The sequence below is a fragment of the Solanum pennellii genome, chromosome 2, assembly GCF_001406875.1.
Source record: "Solanum pennellii chromosome 2, SPENNV200".
NCBI lineage: Eukaryota > Viridiplantae > Streptophyta > Magnoliopsida > Solanales > Solanaceae > Solanum > Solanum pennellii.
Genome location: NC_028638.1, coordinates 56,002,533 through 56,023,058, shown reverse-complemented (window position 1 = coordinate 56,023,058; position 20,526 = coordinate 56,002,533). Strand labels below are relative to the sequence as shown.

At 35.6% G+C, this 20,526-nt stretch overlaps 2 protein-coding genes, 1 long non-coding RNA gene and 1 other non-coding gene across 5 annotated transcripts; all 4 read left to right on the top strand.

Annotated features, from left to right (window-relative positions):
* Nucleotides 1-61: 61 nt before the first annotated feature.
* On the top strand, nucleotides 62-5,813 carry LOC107011759 (NASP-related protein sim3). Of its 2 annotated transcripts, none has more exons than XM_015211386.2 (6): nucleotides 62-428; nucleotides 1,307-1,554; nucleotides 3,172-3,366; nucleotides 4,680-4,770; nucleotides 4,923-5,193; nucleotides 5,270-5,813. In XM_015211386.2, the coding sequence occupies exons 1-6, from the start codon at nucleotides 154-156 to the stop codon at nucleotides 5,600-5,602; spliced, it is 1,413 nt and encodes a 470-aa protein (XP_015066872.1). In that variant the 5' UTR covers nucleotides 62-153; the 3' UTR covers nucleotides 5,603-5,813. The 2 variants fall into 2 exon arrangements, with proteins under 2 accessions (XP_015066872.1, XP_015066871.1); XM_015211385.2 differs by having other exon boundaries at nucleotides 63-428; nucleotides 3,166-3,366.
* Nucleotides 5,814-9,778: 3,965 nt separating this feature from the next.
* LOC107011764 (BTB/POZ domain-containing protein At5g66560) lies at nucleotides 9,779-12,682 on the top strand. The gene is made up of 4 exons (XM_015211392.2): nucleotides 9,779-10,266; nucleotides 10,342-10,411; nucleotides 10,491-11,762; nucleotides 11,851-12,682. Exons 1-4 carry the CDS (start codon nucleotides 10,226-10,228, stop codon nucleotides 12,436-12,438), a joined length of 1,971 nt encoding a protein of 656 aa, XP_015066878.1. The 5' UTR covers nucleotides 9,779-10,225; the 3' UTR covers nucleotides 12,439-12,682.
* Nucleotides 12,683-13,834: 1,152 nt separating this feature from the next.
* Nucleotides 13,835-19,135, top strand: LOC107010739. Its single transcript, XR_001455746.2, has 3 exons — nucleotides 13,835-14,178; nucleotides 15,353-15,433; nucleotides 18,792-19,135. It is a non-coding gene; the product is annotated as an uncharacterized LOC107010739 (long non-coding RNA).
* On the top strand, nucleotides 14,280-14,364 carry LOC114076196. Its single transcript, XR_003577074.1, has one exon. It is a non-coding gene; the product is annotated as a small nucleolar RNA SNOR75 (small nucleolar RNA).
* Nucleotides 19,136-20,526: the final 1,391 nt, after the last annotated feature.

The following is a 20,526-nucleotide window of genomic DNA, read 5'->3' as shown; positions in this document are numbered from 1 at the left end:
TCACACCAAAACGGCGTCGTTGTTTCTCAACATGAAATTTATACTACTACGTTTGTGCGCCACACGGGTTTTTCCTTTGGGTTCAAAAGAGAGGGAAAATCAAGGGGCTTATAAAATTTCCGCTTAGAGTAGCTATTTCTAATCAAAGAGACGATGGCTGAGGAAGCAGTAATTTCAGTAACAAGCCCTACGGCGGAGCAAAACCAGAACTCGGTGAACGCCACCATCGAATCTGGTGTTCAGGGAGGCACAGAATCAACTTGCAACAACAATAATAATAATGCTGAGAGTTCTGCGGTTACTTCTGATGTTAACCGTGAAAAATCTCTGGAGTACGCGGATGAGTTAGTGGTAAAAGGCTCCAAGGCATCTGAAGATGGAGATTATGGAGAAGCCGTAGAATGCTTTAGCCGTGCCCTGGAAATTCGGTTAGGGTTTACCAGTTTCATTTCCGCACCTTTCTTTTTAATATCAAGGAAACTTAACTGTTTGCTTGTTTTATTTTGTTCGAAACTGTTTGATTAGTTTCTTTCGAGTTAATTGTTGTTGATGGAAATGTTAAAAAAAAAAGAAGAGATCTTTAGGCGTCTTTGGTAATAAGGCGGTAAAGATATTACGGTTCAGGGTTTAATTTACTCCGGGTGGTTGAGTGGTCCATCTTTCAAGCGATTTTGGAATTTTTTTGTGGTTTAGTTTTGATGTGCAGAATATCTCGTTAACATGGCACTAATACACAGATACAGTACAGACTCTTTTGAGTGATTATCAGATAATTAATTTCTTCATACATTTACTTTACTTGCTTATGAAGTGCACTGCGCAAAAACGGGAAAAAGTATTTTTTTTTGTGTGCTGTTCAAATCCTTTCCATTTGGGAATGATTGAGTTGCAGACATGAAGTATAGGGTTGAGATTTACAAGCCCTCGTGGACTCTTGGCTTTTGCTGGTGCGTTCTTCTATAGCTAAAGACAGCATGGACATCTGTTTCCAAGCTTTTTAGTGGACCAATTGAAATTGGAATTACTATCCATGTCTCTGCACATTATGCACCTTCATTTCTTTCTTCTGTTACAATTGCAATGCTGTTGGTTTACTTGAATTTAACTTTCATTGTTACATGAATGTGTGGGTAGAAAGGAGATATTTCAAGAGTTCTTCAAGTTGTTTCTAGGGCATTGTTGTTCTTTGCGTCATACAATATGCATAGTTTTAGAGTTCTTCTCTCCCTATATATTAGCTTTATATGTAATTATGCCATTTCTAGTAATTCTCGTTTCACATGGACTTCTTTTGAAAAAAATTCAGGGTCGCACATTTTGGTGAACTTGCTCCTGAATGTATCAATGCATATTATAAATATGGGTGTGCTTTGCTGTACAAAGCTCAGGATGAGGCTGATCCTTTGGTTTCTTTGCCAAAAAAGGACAGCGGGTCTCAACAAGATTCTAATAGAGATGGCTCTGTTAAAAGTGTTGTTAGTTGTGAGTCTTCTATCTCAAGCACTGCTGAACCTGGTGGAAGTTCGAATGGAAAGGAAAAAGTAGAAGATGATGGTTAGATTCCTTTGCATTATATTCTCATTTGATTTTCAACAACATTACTCGTGCTTTCTATTAGTGACATTCTCTCAAAACATAATAACTGAATTGAAGAGTTTGCTAAGTAGTTAACAAAATTAGCATCGACGCAGAATGTGTCATTAAAATATATTGAGCGACATAGTAATGTGAAGCAAGGACTTTATCACCTCATGGTGAATCAATTAGCTTCTTCGAAGACCATCACTATAGAAGTGAGGAACAGAGTAATCACAAAAAAATGGGTTGGCCTAGTGGGATTACTGATCCAGATAGAAGGGTAAAGAGAACTTCATCACTTCATGGGTCTTAATGAGCTTCTTCAAAGACCATCACTTTAGAAGTGAGGAATATAGTGTCACAAAAAATGTTTATCACTTCTTGGGTGAACATTGAGCTTCTCCGAAGTCCATCACTTTAAAAGCAAGGAACAAAGTGATTAAAAAAATGAATCTCTCAAAGGTATAGCTATTCTAGTAGCAACCCCTTGTGAAATTAGTCGAGGTGTGCACAATCTGGCCTGTACATCATGGTTATAGAACAAAAAAGAGTGAGCAATTGATCCAGCAAAAACAGTTCATTTTGAACTTCACTTTAAAGGTTAAGTAGGAGAGAGAGAGAGAGAGAGAGAGAGGAAGTGTCCTGCTATTTTAGTGCTAGTACTCCTTCCCATCAGCATTTGACATTCTCTTTATCCGTTGTCTACTTCATTTATTGAGTTTGTAAAATCTCACCTTTTACTGCTTCCAGTTCCCTGTTTCTTTCGATTCTTCATTTTTTCAAACAATGACTTTTCTTTCTCTATCTGGTAAAGATTTGAGTTCTATTCTTCTACAACTTCTCATTTTGAGCTTCTCTCTTTTACTCTCTTAATACATTTTAGAGTAACTAATTATGGAATTGCATGTTGCAAATTAATTCCTTTTTTCCTCAAAATTATATAGTTGTGGAAGTTTGAAATCAATTATGCATCCAAAATCATGTGTCTGTGACCTTGTTGACATAATATTTTAAAGATGTTCAATTTTAGTTAGTATCAATTGTACACTGGACATTGAAACTAGTGGCTTTAATGGCACTGCAATGTTATAAGTACTAAATTCATATATCCTTGTAAAGAAGTTCTAGATTCATATATGTTTGGTAATATTTATATTTTCTGTAAATGTGCACTTCATTCCTAAGTGACAGGCTCTTAGCTTCTCATTTTTGTTTGAATGACCATGGTTCTTTTTCTTACTGCGTATCTTTCTATAAAGACACAATCTGTTACAATTTTATATTTTTGGGGGGTGGGGATGCAGAGAGGAAATTCAGTGTACCCAGTTGATTCCCATAAATATATGAGTTGCTATAGAGTCATATGCAATTGCCTACAATATATGTCAGTTTTAGTTAATTACTGATTACTGCTGCGTCCTTTATAAAGAAGTTTCTGGAAAGACATTATAGAAATGTAAAGATGTGGTGCTGCTGTTTTCCTACTAATAGAAATCAGCTACCTGCAACTATTTTGTCAGTGATTGAAATCAATTATCCTCTTTAGATATGATAGTTCATGTTGTGGCTTACACTGTTATGGGACAGCTGCAGAGGAAAACGAAGATGAAGGAGATGAAGAAGAAAGTGATGACGAGGACCTGGCTGAAGGTGATGAGGATGAAACTGACCTGGATTTGGCCTGGAAACTGTTAGATGTTGCAAGGGCAATTGCTGAAAAGCACGCTGGTGACACAATGGAAAAAGTGGATGTATTATCAGCTTTGGCTGAGGTAGCCTTGGAAAGAGGTTTGTCTCCATTAAACAATACTTCCATTACCTCATTAGAATGGTGAAGTCAGACACTTATTTTTTGTATGGGAGTTGAAATGTCCGTTGGTCTATCAACCACTTTTTGTCTTGTAAACTAAAATATGTACTGTTAACCGGACTGATACTTGAGTTTTCATCTCAATGAATAACTCGGTTGATCATATTCCAGCATTTTGGTTGTTTTGAATTGCAATCCCAAGCTGCAAATAGTTTCTCTAACTCAAAACTGTTCGAAACAATGGAAATAACTGCAGGAACTAGATAAAAGGATGACTGTTAAAAGTATTAAAAGTTGAGGTCTAGCTTAAAAAATGCTAGGTAATTTCTGTCCACCCGTCTAAGTTTTGGTGACAGTAATCTAATATACTTGTGGTGGTGGGATGTAGCAAGTATCGGGTGAATTACTTGAGGTGCAAACAAGTTGGCCCAGGACCACTATTATCAAGAGCGTGAGATAGATAGAGACTGTTTGTGTTCTAAAAAGTTTCTTATCTACAAGTGCAAAACGAGGGGGTGTAATCAGACATATGAAATGGAGGTGAACTCTAGTTTTATCATCAGTGAGTTATAGATGTTGTGGAACATGCTGTGTTGAGAGATGGACTGAGATCGAGGGAGTGACTGGTAGATTGAGGGGTGTAATCTGACTACCCAGACATATGAAATGGAGGTGAACTCTAGTTTTATCATCAGTGAGTTATAGATGTTGTGGAACATGCTGTGTTGAGAGGTGGACTGAGATTGAGGGAGTGACTGGTAGATTGAGGGGTATTGGAGGCAAATATTGGGGTGAGCAAGGATGGAGAAGTGATGTTAGTGACTTGGCACACTGGTGGAACTCCATGCCGCGACTGAGAGATAAGAGGGACACGATCTATGTTGCTTATATCCTCACAAAATGTCACTGTACCCATGTTGGATCCTCTAAAGGGAGGGCATATGGGTGTGATGACAATTTAGAGGATTTGAGCAATATTACATGACTATGAGTTACGAAGCCCCTGTTCCTCCTATTAAAATCTAGCTCAACAATTTGCTAGCGTTTTTAGTTGGAATCTTGTATTCACATTCTAGATTGTTATGCGCTGCTTTTTCAATGAATTGTTTTTGAAAATGTTAGGTGACTGGAAATGGATTTAACGATTGAAATGAAAATGACCTAAACAAACTGATCAAACCAATTGCAAATGATTTGGGACCTTTAGTTGCCTTTTTAGTAGAAACAAAATGTTTATTTCTCTTCTTCACATGCTATTAGATTTGTAAGTGTTGTCCTTTTCCTTTTGCAGAGGATATTGAAACTTCCCTTAGTGATTACCTGAAGGCATTGTCCATTTTGGAACGCTTGGTTGAACCTGACAGTCGCCATATTGCTGCGCTGTATCCTTAGTAACATGTAACTTATCTTTAAATTAAGGGGATTGTTTTCTGACCTACATCTAAGTAGTTAAGTCTTTATAATGATTTCTTTAAGTGCCAACATTTAAGTGTTGCTTCCTCTTCCTTGCCTTGTGATCTTAACTGTATTACAGCAACTTTAGGATATGCTTATGCCTGGAAATTGGTTCTAAGCATCAGGAAGCCATACCATACTGCCAAAAAGCTATTTTAACTTGCAAGTCGCGGCTGCAGAGACTCACTGAGGAAATAAAGCTTTTGTCAGAATCAACAGAAAGATTAGCTACTACCAATGTAGATCAGATTGCGAGACAGTCTTCCAGTACATCACAGTCTGACTCTGTATCTGCTAAAGAAGCTGAAGTTGAAACGCTCACTGAACTTTCTGCAGAATTGGAGAAGAAGGCAAGTATCACCAGATGAATTTTTAGTAATGTCTTAGTTCTTTCTTATTTTATAATTGTGACTCTTCCACTTGCAGCTTGAAGATTTGCAGCAGTGTATGTCAAATCCATCATCTATCCTCTCCGATATTTTGGGAATGGTGTCTGCGAAAGCAAGAAGTCTAGAGAATGCTGATGCTTCTGTAGCTGTGAACTCCTCACAGATGGGTGTTGGTACCAGTGGTAGCGGAAGTTTTGACTCTCCAACTATTTCCACTGCCCACACAAATGGTGCAGCTGGAATAACCCATCTTGGAGTAGTTGGAAGAGGAGTCAAGAGGGTGCATCTAAACACAACCACAGAATGTAGTCCAGCGAAAAAACCTGCATCTGAGCAGCCGTCAGATAATGGAGATGGCACTGCCTCTTAAAGCATGTATTGTTGCTGCTTCAATTAAGTTACGGTTAACATTAAAATTTAGCTTATTGATAACATTGGTGGATTACCTTAGTTTGTTGCATTCTCTGTTGGTTAGCTGTGAAGTGTGTTGCCACAGATCGCATCAGTTTATTTCCTTTAAATTAATTACCTTGTATGCATGTTGACTATTCAGTATGTGTTGCTTTGCTTCTTCTGCCGTATGTTTATATATATATATATATAATCTACGTAAAGACTCAGAAGTTGATTACTTCTTTGAACAAAATGATAGCTGTGCTGGCAGACCAGTAATTGAACAAGTAACCACTGTCTAGGCTAATTGGTTCTGAAAATCTGCTAATTAACCATCATGGGAAGTAGCAAGTATTTTATACATTTGTGTATTTATTTTTAACACTACCTTCTTGAAATTAACAGTCGTTCACCTATGTGTGCTTCTTCCAGTAAATTTTTGGCTCTGAGCAAGAATTTGTTCTTCTTTCACATCATTTAACAGACATAATATGCTTCAAAATAACATGACTCTTTTTTTGAGTCTTAGTTTGCTATTCATCTTTGCTAGAACAGAAGTTTATTTCAGTAGAAGTGACATTAGGTGATCTTTTCGTTGCTTGGTGGGTCGAGAGTAGTGAGTATTTCATGGATTAGTTGACGAGTGCGTCTAGACACCACCATTATCCATAATATGTTGTGATGTTATTCGAGAATATATTTGGTTAGGGAAAATAAAAGACAGTTCAGTGGTAGAATATTGTAAGACAACATGCCTCTGGCAGGTAAGTCGTACGAATGTTTCCGACACTAAGCGCACTTTCATGTGAAGTAAACCTGCTCTGTGTCGTTTATATACTTCTAAAGATGCTCTTAAGCAATATGATTTAGTGCTGAGTACCATAGCATGTCTTGTCTGATGATAGTATGGATTCTCTATGGAAGCAGACAAACACCAAATGCCAATATGGTACCCTAGGGCTAATAAAAGTCCCTAGTAACTTTGTATAGAAAAACATTGTAGGTGAATCTTTCCGTGACAGAAAGAACCAATACGATACCATCAAAGGAACTTTTAACGATTGGTCGTTACCACCAAAGTTGATGGAACTTGTTTTTATAGTGGATTGGTCCAGAATTGATCAAAGAGTTGTGAGATAGAAAAAATGTGTTATAGAGTTGACTGCAAAAAATGCGGCAAGTACTCCTGGGGTGGGTGTGGTAAACATTTGAACACCCTCTATGGTAGCATCCAACAAGGCAATCATTGTAATTGTCGTCCTTGGCCTGGAGTTGTCATGCCCTTTTCTCAGACCATCACCCAAAACAAAGAAACTGTTACCCAAAACGAATGTGCTCCCACCACCACCACAGCAGGTATATAGACAAATCTAGAATTTAAACTCGTAACTTAACGTCTTTTCGTAATACGTTACGACTCGATTTAATGTAAATATTAAGAATAAAAAAGTTTGATTTTTTAAAAAATTTACGCTTCAATAAGAAAGTAGTACACTGCCACTTTCTTTTTTGTTTATTCTAGAGTTTGGTAGACCTTTAATTTGTGATGGTCTCATTATATGTCAAGTGCCAACTAAAAAAGGGAAGTGGAAATTCTCTCCTAAAGTCTTTTTTTTTAATATATATATTTTTAAATAACTATCCGAAGACACCGGAAATTCTCCAGCGTCAACATTTGCGTAGTGTTTACAGCTTTTGACAATTTTGTTCATACTTTTTCTATTGAAAACGATTCGAAAATTTAAGCTATAATTTATTTCTTCGTTTCTCTAGATACTTCATTTTCAAGAAAGTGATTTATTTGTTGGATTGGAGACAAACAAGGATGGTGCTTATAGATTAATCTTATCAAATAGTTTATTATGTACTTTTTTAATCCTTAGATTCGAAAAAACGTAATATTAACTAGATTCGCGCTTCATTTAAGTCCGACTCACATCATTATCATCATATTAAACAAAAAATAAGTTAAAGCTGATTTATAAGGATCAGTGTATATTGACAATTACACTACTACGTAGATTTGAATCGATAATGTGAGAAAGCTTACATAGGCGAAGCCATCTAAAATCGTTGATTGATTTCATAATAATTGTTGTTTTTTCAGGTACTCAATGAGGCGATGATGCCGTTGGGTAATAGCTGAACTGCTTCTGGAGACCAATAAATAAAGTATATTATTAATCAATTATATAATATATAATAATAGTCATTTGTAATAAATCAATAAAAATAATGCGAATTTTGAAGTCAATACACATAGACCGAACACTCTAATTTGCTTACGAAGTTGTAAAATAAATCCGTTTTCCAGAATTGAGTGTTTTGTAAATTTTTATCTATTCAATAAATATAAGTAATTAATCGTGGGTTTTGTGCCGCTTTTGGGTTAATTCTTTATTATTCTCAAGAAGCTAGTAATGTTTTGGCCTTTGTGCCTCCATTTTTCTTTCTCAAATTTACTTTTTGAATTTGAATATTATAGGTTCAAATTAGAAATTTTAGTATTTGATTTATTACATTGGTAATCTATTTATCTAATGTATATAAATTAATATATATGGAAGATTTGAGTTTTTGCCTTTTACATTTATACATATAGAGGTTGAGCCTATCATTATTTATTTTTCACCTAGGCCACATGGGCTATGATATGAATATTTGGACATCGTGGGACCAGTTCGATCAATCGAGTGTCAATTGAGCATCTTCCTTAAAGACATATGTCAATTAATAGTCCTATTATTAGTCACTTAATATTAAAGAATGCCCACCTAATATGGCTATAATCATGGCATTTTATTGTCATTCACTTTGGAACATGGATAGTTTTAGGGGAGGACATTTCATGGATGCACTTGTATAAAATAATGTGTCTTTTTATACAAGTAGCATTTTAATGATATGATTAGGAATGTTAAATAGGTAAGTGCAGAAATGTATTAAGGTGAGATGAGCTAAACAATGAATCAGATACTTGCTTAATTGGTTTTTAGATGAGTTGAATTTGATGTACAAAATAGATCGAGTTAATAAACATCAATGAGTTATTAACCATTCCAAATTTAAACAAATTAAATCAATTATATTTTCATGAATTAATTTAGTCATTTTTAACGGTAATACAAAGCCTTCTCCAACGTCTTGAGTCTTTGTAAGAGAATGTTTTAGTTGTTTAGCAAACGTCTCCAATTTGCACCATTTAAAGTCATCATCATCTGCAGTAAGATCAAATAATTAATAGAGTACCATAATATAAAAATCAGATCTCCTGTCTTCGTTATACTAATATTTAAATAGAATATATTATTGTCGTGTTATTTATTTTGAATTTGAAATGTTAGATAGAAGAATTAATATTGAGCAACCTCTCTTTGCGTGGACCTCATAAAGTCGACACCATTTATTGCCCTACTAATAAATATAGGTATGTTTTAATTAATGGCAGGCAGTTGCCCATTTTTAAAATTTTCATGTCTCAGTTTTCCAACCAAACTTTGGTTTCCACATTGAAGAAGACTATGCAGTGTGAAAATCAAAATTAATCGATGTTTTAATGTAAATATCGAATAGAAAGTAGGAAATCAAAGTGAAATTGAATTACATCATGGTATACATGTGAGCTACCTAACTCTGGAGTGTCAAATTGCTCTCAAGCTGTTATAAATTTGTTGTGCTATTTTTTAATTTGATTTGAGCAGTAAATGTGGGCTTTATATTGAGTAAAATTCAAATCGTCATGGATCCTTAAAAGGTACGATCACTGGACACAGCATATATGGGCCACCTTTTAGCTGGAGGCCCCTTTTGGGACCATCCATATTTAAGTCATTATAACTCCATAATCTTGATTCGAAATCGTTTGTTTCACTAGTCTCCTTTTCACCTTTTTAACTCCATTAACTTATTATTATTAAACGTGTGTGGCGAAGTGGATGAGATTAATCTTTTTTTAAGTAGAGATCTTGTATATATGTTTGCTTTAATTAATTTGAGAATGAGATACAATTCATGTCTAATCAAGCATACCCGTCCAATGAAACGAAGTAAATTTAAATGTTAATTATGACAACAACGTGAATACTCCTTTAATCAAGTTGCGTATGATTATAATCTCTAATTAGGCCCACCCAAATACATTATAGTAATATCATAGGGTAGTGTTGATGCAAAAAAGCAATAACAATAGTTGGCAAGCAAAGTGTGTTTTTGTTGCTTATAAACAGAGAAAAAAGGGAACAATTTAATGATGACAGTAATAATTTTTCCTGCTTGTGTGTATTCTTACAAAGTGGATTTTCAAAGTGCTTTTTGAATCCTCTTCTTCCTTCAAACCCTAGAGAGAGAAAAAAAAAGAGAAGATTCTGATCTGATTCATCATCAAAAGGAAAGTGGATACAAGTTTGAAGACAGAGATTTTGGAAAAGAAAACACATCAATTTCATCATCATCAATATATCTTTTTCTGTTTTTCAACCTACATAATCATTTCACCTAGACTTTCTTACAAACAACTTATCTTCATGGATCTATCATAGTCCTACTTCCTTGGTGAAAGATATAACTGAAGTTTCAACTTTCTTTGTTACATTGAAGAAAAATGGCGCACACTGAGCACCCCACCACCAAAGGCCAAGCATGGTGAGTAACAATAGTATATTTTCCATTTTCTTCTTCTTCTTCACGTATTGTTAACTCAGATTCACTGTTTTACAGGTTTTGTACTACAGGATTACCCAGTGATATCATCATTGAAGTGGAAGATATGACCTTCCATCTTCACAAGGTTGGTCAGTTGTGTGTTGAATGAATAGATTCTGAAATGATAAATATGCGTTTGTTTATTTTTGTGTCGGTTGTTTCAGTTTCCCCTGATGTCAAAAAGTAGAAAGCTTCATGAAATGATAACAGAGCAAGAGACAAATGCAAGTAGCAGTAAAATCCAAAAATCTGCTGAACGAGACAACGATTGTGATGGTGATGAGGAGATTGAAGAAGAAGAGGATAATGAGGAGGACCAGCAATACTGTATTTCGTTCCCTGATTTCCCGGGCGGTTCAGAGACATTTGAGACGGCTGCCAAGTTCTGTTATGGTGTGAAAATCGAGTTGTCTGCATTGAACGTTGCTCCACTCCGCTGTGCGGGTGAGTACTTGGAGATGACTGAAGAGTACTCTGAGGATAACCTCATTTCCAAGACGGAGAGGTTTCTTTCACAGACAGTGCTAAAGAGTATTAAGGACTCCATTAGAACCCTAAACTCGTGCAAGAACATCTTGCCGTTAGCAGAAACACTCGGCATTGTTCAGAGATGCATTGATGCCGTTGCTGTTAGAGCTTCAGCTGCCGATCCGTCTCTCTTTGGCTGGCCGGTGAATGATCACGGCCCTGGAAATGGAGTTGAAGCAAGTACTCGCCGTAAAGGTGCCAACAGAGGAGGTGGTATGGATTCATGGTTCGAAGAGCTAGGGCACTTGAGCTTGCCTTTGTTCAAGCGTTTGATTTCTGCAATGAAAAGTAGAGATTTGAGTTCAGAAGTTATCGAGAGCTGTCTAATGTATTATGCGAAGAAGTACATTCCAGGAATTTCACGCTCAAGTAGGAAGACATCGTCGTCTTCGATACCATCGGAGACTGAACAGAGAGAGCTTTTGGAGACTGTAATTACCAACCTTCCTACAGAGATTAGCTCAAGAACTTCAACAACCACAAGGATTCTCTTCGGCTTATTGAGAACAGCAAACATACTAAATGCTTCGGAAGCTGCTCGAGCTGCACTAGAGCGGAAAATCGGATCTCAACTGGAGCACGCCACATTAGACGATCTTCTCATTCCAAGCTACTCTTATCTGAATGAAACGTTATACGATGTCGCTTGTGTGGAGAGAATATTAGGATATTTTTTAACCGGATTGGAAGAGAGGTCTACCGCTAGAATTCAAGGCGAAGAAGAGAACATCAGTGTCAGATCCACGGCGTTAATGTTAGTCGGGAAGTTAATCGACGGTTACTTATCAGAAATCGCTTCTGATAATAATTTACTACCGGAAAAGTTCTGTGAATTAGCTGTTGCATTGCCGGACCAAGCAAGACTCTTTGATGATGGCCTATACAGAGCTGTCGATGTGTATCTCAAGGTAATGACATTTTCTTAATTATAGAAGTTATACACTTGTTTAGTTCAATAATTTGTGTTTAATATTGTTAACTTAATTCCTTATGCAGGCGCATCCATGGATATCGGAAGCGGAGAGGGAGCAAATATGCGGAGTTATGGATTGCCAAAAGTTAACACTAGAAGCGTGTACACACGCAGCTCAGAATGAACGGCTTCCACTTAGAGCCGTAGTTCAGGTACTATTCTTCGAACAACTCCAACTCCGGCAAGCAATTGCTGGAACTCTTATGGTCGCCGATGTGAATCCAGAAGAAATCCCGCGGCTGTCAATTATGGACGTGAGAGAAGAGGAGGGTGAAGGTGGGGAGCAAGAGGAAAGGACAGGAGTAGTTGGAACGGGACGTGCACAGGAAGGTAGTAACACGTGGAGGAAAACAGTGAGGGAGAATCAAGTGCTACGCTTGGATATGGATAGCATGAGGACGCGAGTACAAGAACTAGAACGCGAATGCTCGTCAATGAAGAAAGTAATCCAGAAGATAGATAAGGTAGGCAAACACGGCAGCAGAGAAGGAGGAGGTGGGTGGAGAAAGAAGTTGGGATGTAAATTCAAGACACAAGTATGTGACTCGCATGAGCCAACGGTGGTGGAGGCCAAGAAAGGACGGGGACAGCGTCATCAACATCAACAATAAGAAACAAATCAATTTCTTTCTTCTACCTAATGGTCTCTACTTTTAGTGTTAAATTATACTACATCTGTTGTGCCGTAATTGAGAAATTTGTTTTTTTTTTCCAACTTACTACTCCATTCTTTAGTGAACAGATTCTTTTTTGTTTGTAAGTTGTTGCTGTTTTCTATATTTAGCTCTCAATGATGACAAAGGTAGTTGGAGAATTAAATTCAGTAATGTAACGTGTTTGAAAATTTGAATTTCACCACTTCCTTAAAAATTGCTCTTAATTAGGTGGGGAACTACTACGTATAGTACTCCACGTATCTACTAATCTGACTATGATGATGAACTACTTTTTATTTTGATGAAATTTAAAGTAGCTTTATATATACTAATAGAGTTCACTTACCTTGGGAATTTGGAGTTTTGATTGGACAGCAAAATTAAAGAGTGCAATAGCAGTATTATTTGTTGCATGGTACTAAAAAACTTTGATGGAGAGGGAAATTCGTGTTGGACTGTTTAATCATCGGGTGGTCCAGTAAGGCCCAACAGTTAGCCATTATGTCATCATAATGCAACAAAATGAGCATTGCTGTCCTGAAAAGATGTGTCGAACGAATCCCTTTCATTAAAGAAGGATAAAGTGTTTCTTCTCCTTTTAAAACAATTTATCTTTCTCATTTGCCTTTGCTAATCGAAAAGCAGCTCAATTATTTTATCATGCACCACTGAGAACCAACACTTCACTTGAACTTTATGAAAGAAGGTAAACAGAATAATAGAGATCGTAGAAAGATAAAAAAAATGAATCCTAATTTGTGCAGTGAAACTAAAGAAACTCACTCTTGGTTTGGTCATTCAATTAGTAAAAATTATGTACTGGAGTACATATTAGAGAGCTAGCTAGCTGTTAAGTATGAGCTAAAAGTTTTATTTATGAGAAATGCTAAGTAAGCATTGTTAATTATTGTGACTTGTAATACATATTTTTCAAACATGTAAATTTAATTATCAAATCAAACAATGCCATGTATATTAACCAAAAAAAATATAATATTATTTTTGGTCATCCTAAGGACAACAGTAAAAATTTCACGAGCCCCATAATTTTAACGAGCTTCAGACAAGTCTGCTCCTTGGGCGACACCACCCGTCATCATATAATTCTAATCAGTAAAATAACAAAGTTATTATATACAATCAAGTCAAAGACATTAAGTTAATATTTATATCTAAAATTCAGATACCTAAAAAGAAAAATGTGTGTGTACTGTTCAGATTATTCTCAAATTTTTCTTCAATTGATATTTTGGTTGTTAGTCATTTATGTCTAACGTTGGGACATATATATGTCTTGATACATGCCAAAATATCTGAATCCACAATATCGATAAAAAAAAGCCTTACCATGTCTTCAGTAAAATATCCATGGTTATACACATATTTTCATTTTGATTGTGTTCATTAAACTCGATAATTTTTTTGCAAAAAATCGATTATAAATTAAAAAGAGGCCTTAAAAACGAGTATTTGTGCATTGGTCCGTCTGGGACAATGTCTAAGCTAGTTTCTTCACTGGGCCAGGACAACAAAAAAGCCCAGTAGTAGTCAGTTGGGCTCCAAGAAGAAGTATAGATTGGGCCTGAAGCCTATCCCTTTAATATAAGGGAACCCTAATGCTAAACCCTAAACCTACCAATGCCTATAAGTAGAACAGCTTCATTATATCAATGACCTACTTTTTCTGCCAAGGAGGTAATTGTTCTTCAGTAGTTCTCATACATTGCATTAGGGATATGATTATATTTTTTTATTTCTGTTTTTGTGTTTAAATCGAGAATGTTGAAGTATTAGTTCCTCAATGATGAACAAACAGATGACGAGTCTGATAATCCATTCTTTAAAAATAATGAAGACAATCGAGGCATTTGTCTGAGAGGAAATCCTATCTGCTACTTCTACCTCGTTATTACTACTTCGCTTTTTGGTTTTTGGTTGTTTATGAGATTTTAAATCTGGTATAGCAATCACTCTTGATTAATTTAGTCTATTCCTTGTTTATATAACCAAGTTTTCATTTTTTAAAAAAGAGATTTAAAAGTTTCATTCTGTCGTTCCTTTTGAGTTTAGATTAAGATTTGCGCTTGAAATGCGTGGTAATATGTTACCAATTCCAAATATGTTTTCCTTTTAAACCTTTGTGAGATCTGTGCTTTCAATGGGTGATTTTCGGGCTTCCCTCCAAAAAACGTATGTTTAAAGAGCCATTATAATTCGATCATGTACTTCCCTTCATCACACTAATATTTGGTTAAAATTTTTTCTAAAACTCGTCTTTCCCATAATTTGAATTTAAACTAGCTACTATTAATATTTGGTTAAGATTTTTTCTAAAACTCGTCTTTCTCATAATTTGAATTTAAACTAGCTACTATTTGTTTTGTGTGAGTGTTTTAACATCATAACTTTCATATATCAATTTAAAATGGGCGCTGGTTATCCCTACAGCAGCTGGATTTAATACTTATAAAACAAGTTCCAATGGAAGGGCAATACAAATATAAATGAATGAAGATGACCACAAATATAATCGTAAGAGGGGACTACTTAATTAGCTTGAAAATGTGGGATCCCATAATCAAATAAATGTTAGAATTTAATAAGAGAAAAAGATCTAAAACCTTTACAATCTATATTTGAAATTCCAACTACATACTCCAACTTCACAGAATTTTCATTGAGCAGTGATATGCACCTCCGGCCACATCACATCACATTTTTTAAAATAAAAAAAAATTCTTTTTCTTTATTCTAAAAAGTATTTTAGAAAATTAAGTTAAAATATTGTTAAGAGAAAAAAATTAATTCTTATCATCAATATCAAATGTAATCTTTGTTCTTCCACTAATTCTTTTTCTTTATTCTACAGCCAATTTATCAAGATTCTTCACCAAAAAAAGACACAATCAAACCCAAGCTCAAAAACTCAATCGACCAAGAGAATATCAAGGTTTTCTAATTGACTAGTTAAACTAGATATTGTTAAAGGAAAATTCTGTCTTTTCCACTTGTTCTTGCCGCCTTGAGTTTCGTTGAATAGAAATTGGCCCTTCATCAACCTGATGATAAGCCGTTTTTCATGGGTTTTCTTCTAAATTCATCTCAATTCAATCTTTGGAAATTTTCAATCTTCTTTTAATAATAGTTGATTCAACCATCAAATTCTCTTTTTTTGTATTATCTTTTTTTTTTCTTCTCTTTTGATTAATGAAATTTTAACCCAAAATCATTAACAAATCAACGCCCAAAAATTTCTTTGTATCAATTTTAGGGTTCAAGTTGTTGAATCCATCCCATTTTTTAGTCAACTTTAGCTATTCAATTGGTACAAGCAATTGTTAAAAAGGAATAGTAATTGGAGTTGAAAATAAAAGATTTGGTAGTTGGCAAATTGGTAAGATTTGCAACCATTCTTGACTTTGCTATGTTTACATATGTCATTAGTGACATAGACATGGTTTTATCCTCCTATAAATAGAGCATTCTTGCTCATTTGTAGAATACACCAAGTTAGAAAGAAAAATCATTTTGAGAGCAAAGTGAGGTATTCCATAGACTATACAAGAAAATAGTCTGTGAAGAAAAATAGAGTGTGAGCGATATTTTAGTAAGACGAAAACCAAAAGAGTGTTGTTCCTTTTGAGTGTGTAGTAGTCACTTTGAGTATTGTATTCGTGACTACACAGTGTAAAATTCCTTACTATAGTAATATCAATTGCTCCTCTTGGCCCGTGGTTTTTTCCCTTATTCAGAAGGGTTTCCACGTAAAATTCTTGGTGTCGTTATTTTCCCATTTTATTTTCATTACTTTTACCATATATACTTTTGTGCTTGTTCGCGTTTTTCCCAACACAAGTTTTTAGCTATAATTAGTTTAGTAGGAATGTTGAAAAATGAAAATTTAGTATGATTTTTGTATAATATACTGTTAGTTGTAGATTTGATAATCAAAATCGTTTTAGATCTAAAAAAAAGATTAAAAAAAACCCATCTTACTTGCAAAATTGGTGTTTGAGCTTGAATTTGCATCCCCTGAAGCTATAAAAACGAAGTATGTGGTGATGGCGATTTACATCGGAACTGGTCGTTGATGAGTGTCTTCTGACATGGTGGAAAAACAGACATCATTTGTGATGAATTTTTAGTAGAGCGACTATGAGAAGTGTGTAATTCGTAAATGAGAGGGAGTTTAGTGATTGAAGAACTATGAGGGAGGAGACCTGGTAGTGGAGAAATCAAGTTCACTTGGTAAATCAACCAAGCCGTTACTGTTAGTGCTGGTGTAGTTACTGGAAGAAGAATGGAGAAAAAACTAAAAAGTAACAAATAAATAAAAGAAAGCATAAAGATTTTTTTAAAAAAATAAGGAAATAAGGAAAATATTAAAGTTTTAATTAATTTTTTTTTTGTCTTCCACACTTGTTGAGAGAGTGAACTACACACTCTAACCACTTAAGCATTCAGGGAGCAAATAATTTCAATTTCAAATAGCTTAGAGAGGTGATAGGACACCTGATAGGACACCCGTAAGTTGGAGTGTGTAGAGATTTTGAATATAAATTCAGAAGGTTTTAGACCATTTTCTCATTTAGTAAATAGTTAATTGCTTGACAGGAGAAATGTTAGCTTGCCTAATGTTAGGTTTTTAAATTTTTTTGACAAATATTATTTGGGTGAAAATTTTGAATAATTCTTTTTGTGTTAGGCCGTAATATTTGGAAAAAATATATTAATTATAGGTTTGTATTACATAGCAAGATAAAAAACATTGACATAACAAAATTCATGACTTCCGCAATAAGTCAATGCAAACTCAAAAAAAAAAAAAAAAAAGTCAATGCAAACCACTGCTATAGAGAACAGCCGTGAGCGCTTTATAGTAATATACCTATATGACGTGAGCATCAGGGTGTCTCAAACGCAGCTCCAAAATTGCTTGCCAAAGGTGATCACTGTGAAGCTTCGATGACATATTCAATCCCTTGTGGCATCTGCATTTTCCAATTGAATCGTCCTCAGTCCGATAAGAGGATAACCCAGAAAGCAGCCCAGGGTAGAATTTCGATAACATAACAGTTTCAGCTCTAGCTTCTTTGATAGGTCTTTCCAATTGAACTCTTAACGGTCTCTACCACTTCAGGCACAAGATGGGATGCCTCAAAAATAGATTTTCCATGTAAGAAGCCATGCTTGTAGTCGTTGATGCCGGGTTGATCCATCAAAAGACGAGGGACTTTCTGAAGAAGTTTGTTTTTGGTGCAATCCTATAAAAAGGAGCAGTATTTATAAAAGAACTTCATGAATGTGATAATCTGTGTTAGATCATGAGACGGCGGAGGCAGTGGGATGCCATTCTTGAGGAAGAAAAAGGGTCCCATGACAGTAGGTAGCTAAGGCAAGATGCCTCGATGGGTGAATGGTTGTGGAGAAGTCAAACTGAGGATTGCAGCAATATGATCAGGGGCTGATGAAGAGGAATGGCCATTATTTCCAAAATAGTATATAGAATTGAAGGGACCAAAGCGTACAGTTCCTTTGGCAAGAGAGAAAGAAAGAAGACAGGTATAGAGTAATAAGAAGAGCAACAAACAATGACAGCTGCTAAGGGAAGCCATTGAGAAGCAGGAATGAGTAATGGAAAAGAGAAGATGGGCTACGTAGTAGCAGAGTAATTAGTTTGTAATGCAAAGCTCTAAAGAGGCATGCTGTATTTATAGAGCATAACATGTTTTCCAAGGTTATTTAGGATTTTGTTTCTGTTGCGTTACCTTTTTTCTTTCATTTAGCTCAAATTCTATACACAATTTGTTACTCTGGCTTTACATGGAAACTGTACAATCCGTTCCCTTTTCCTATTTTCCGTGGGTGTATGTATGTGTCTGTTTTGAGGGGAGAGAGGGAGAGAGTTGCTGCCACCAAAAGCAACTGTACAATTTATTTCTTGATTTTGTATAGATGTACCGTGCTCCAGATCCAGATTATCCTTCAATGTTATGATCGCAAACTAGAGACTACATATCTTCAGCACAAAATTAGTGCTTTGTAGGTAGGCATAGAACCAAACTAGGATACAGATGATCTTAGTCGCTACGCTGCACATTATAGGTTGATTTCATGCCGATGCTCGATGCCATGACTTCAAAGACATCAGGAATAAAGAAAAATATTTCAAATGAATTTTGGCTCTAATTCCTTGTTCTTTTGCTTCTTATGTGGGGGTGGGTGGAGGAGAGAGAGCATCAAAATAGCTCCAAATTCATAAATTAAATAGTAATATTAACTTACTCCTTGCAAGCCTTGTTATTCAGGACCATATTCACTGATGGGGTATTTTGGCTCGCTGATGTGACCAAGCTAGGAGACAGAAGGACATGGGAGAGAGAATCTAATTATTGATGATCCATCTGTATCAGCAAGCTAATACATTATCCAGAGAACATGACACGACATTTAAGCAAGAACTTAAGCAAGATTAGAATTAAATGGAGTAAAAGGTTTGAGAATCGAGCAACTACTTATGTATAAACAACTACAATTAGTACTGCAATACCTTTCCCTTCTAAGACTGATTTGCAAATATGGTTTGCATGTACTTTACTTTTTGAATGTATAATATGACAGAGACAAGTATTAGAGAATGTTACCGCAAGAAGTGTGGGAGATGTTGGCTGCTTGTGGATACTGCTTTAACCAAAACATATAACTTCATGCTCAGGAGTCAGGTTTAACTTTAATGAATGTTGCAAAATTTAGTGCAATGGAATTTTTGGTAAATGGCATTTTCAGCAAGTTCCATAGACCGGCTGTGTGATGAAAATCTAAACAAAGATCGCAACTTACCTGGTAAATGATCTTGAAGCTTGAGAATGAATGTTGCAGATCCAACCCAGTTTTGAATTTGGTCCGCATAGTTGTGTAGTAATTGGTAACCAATTTCAGGAGTGACCTGCATGGTCAAAGACTCAAAACCAATGAAACCTCTTATCAAAATAAAGATAAGAATTCTTGCTCAGAAACAAGATAGGTTGTTGTCCTCATTTTTCCAGAAAGACCTGATAATGCAGTCAGTTCCGGACTCCAAGTTGAAATGACACTTCAATGAGTTTTTAGACAATCATTACCTTCTCACACAGTTCTTCCCAAACGAATTCAGTCATCTGTAGCCTGATGAAGAACATGACAATGAGTATAATGTTCAACGAAGATAAATGCTAGAATCAAACAAAAGATCCTAATCCTTGACTATGTAAAAAGGGGCACACATTTATTTCAACATGGGCCCAAGTTTCTACACAAGAATAAACCCCGCCAGACAGCCACAAAGTGATGAAGCAAAAGACAAAGCACCCTATATCACTCCTTTCCTTCAGTAAGAAACTCAGTTATCGTTGGTGCAAATTCAGAAAATTTGAATAAAAAATGTCAGGCATGACAATTCTATTACAAGATCAGAACATAAGCAAGATGGCATTTGAAAGAGACTTAGAAAAAGACATAATCTCTAATGCTTTAAGGATCAATAAAATGCTCTAAGATAATCTTGAAAAGTGGGTGAAAGAAATGAAGCTACTAACTTAAACATGCAGTAGAAAAATTTAGCTCTCTTATTCATGTCAGGAACAAATGGCAGGATAAGTTTACTTTATTTGACTCCCCATCGTGTGCTTGTGCACTCCCCTAGAGCTTGTAATTTGCTATTCCAATGTCCACAAGTTTCAGTTTCACACTTGAACTGAAGAGAGAAACATCAGCCGGTGTAAATTACTTACATATTTGATTAAGATAATATCAGAAAGAAATCTAATCCTCCCAAGAAGTTTGATAACATTACCTTTCATCAGAGAATTCACTGTCACCGCAACTTGGGGTGGAAGATTGATCACATTGATGGGATGACTGTCGTGAAGCTCCAAGCAGATAGCTTCTACAGAATCATGCAGTCTCCTTACAGCTTTACGCGCGATAGAAAAAACATTAATTAGGCACACATTTTCTATCATCGTTCATTATTAACACAAACAAGCACTCAAGGAAAAATTACCT

Coding starts and splice junctions, on each gene's coding strand:
- LOC107011759 (XM_015211385.2), top strand. CDS start 154: ATGGCTGAGGAAGCAGTAATTTCAGTAACAAGCCCTACGGCGGAGCAA. Junction 1,555..3,165: donor GGAAAAAGTAGAAGATGATG/GTTAGATTCCTT, acceptor GTTATGGGACAG/CTGCAGAGGAAAACGAAGAT. Junction 4,771..4,922: donor AGTCGCCATATTGCTGCGCT/GTATCCTTAGTA, acceptor ACTGTATTACAG/CAACTTTAGGATATGCTTAT.
- LOC107011764 (XM_015211392.2), top strand. CDS start 10,226: ATGGCGCACACTGAGCACCCCACCACCAAAGGCCAAGCATG. Junction 10,267..10,341: donor ACCACCAAAGGCCAAGCATG/GTGAGTAACAAT, acceptor ACTGTTTTACAG/GTTTTGTACTACAGGATTAC. Junction 11,763..11,850: donor CTGTCGATGTGTATCTCAAG/GTAATGACATTT, acceptor TTCCTTATGCAG/GCGCATCCATGGATATCGGA.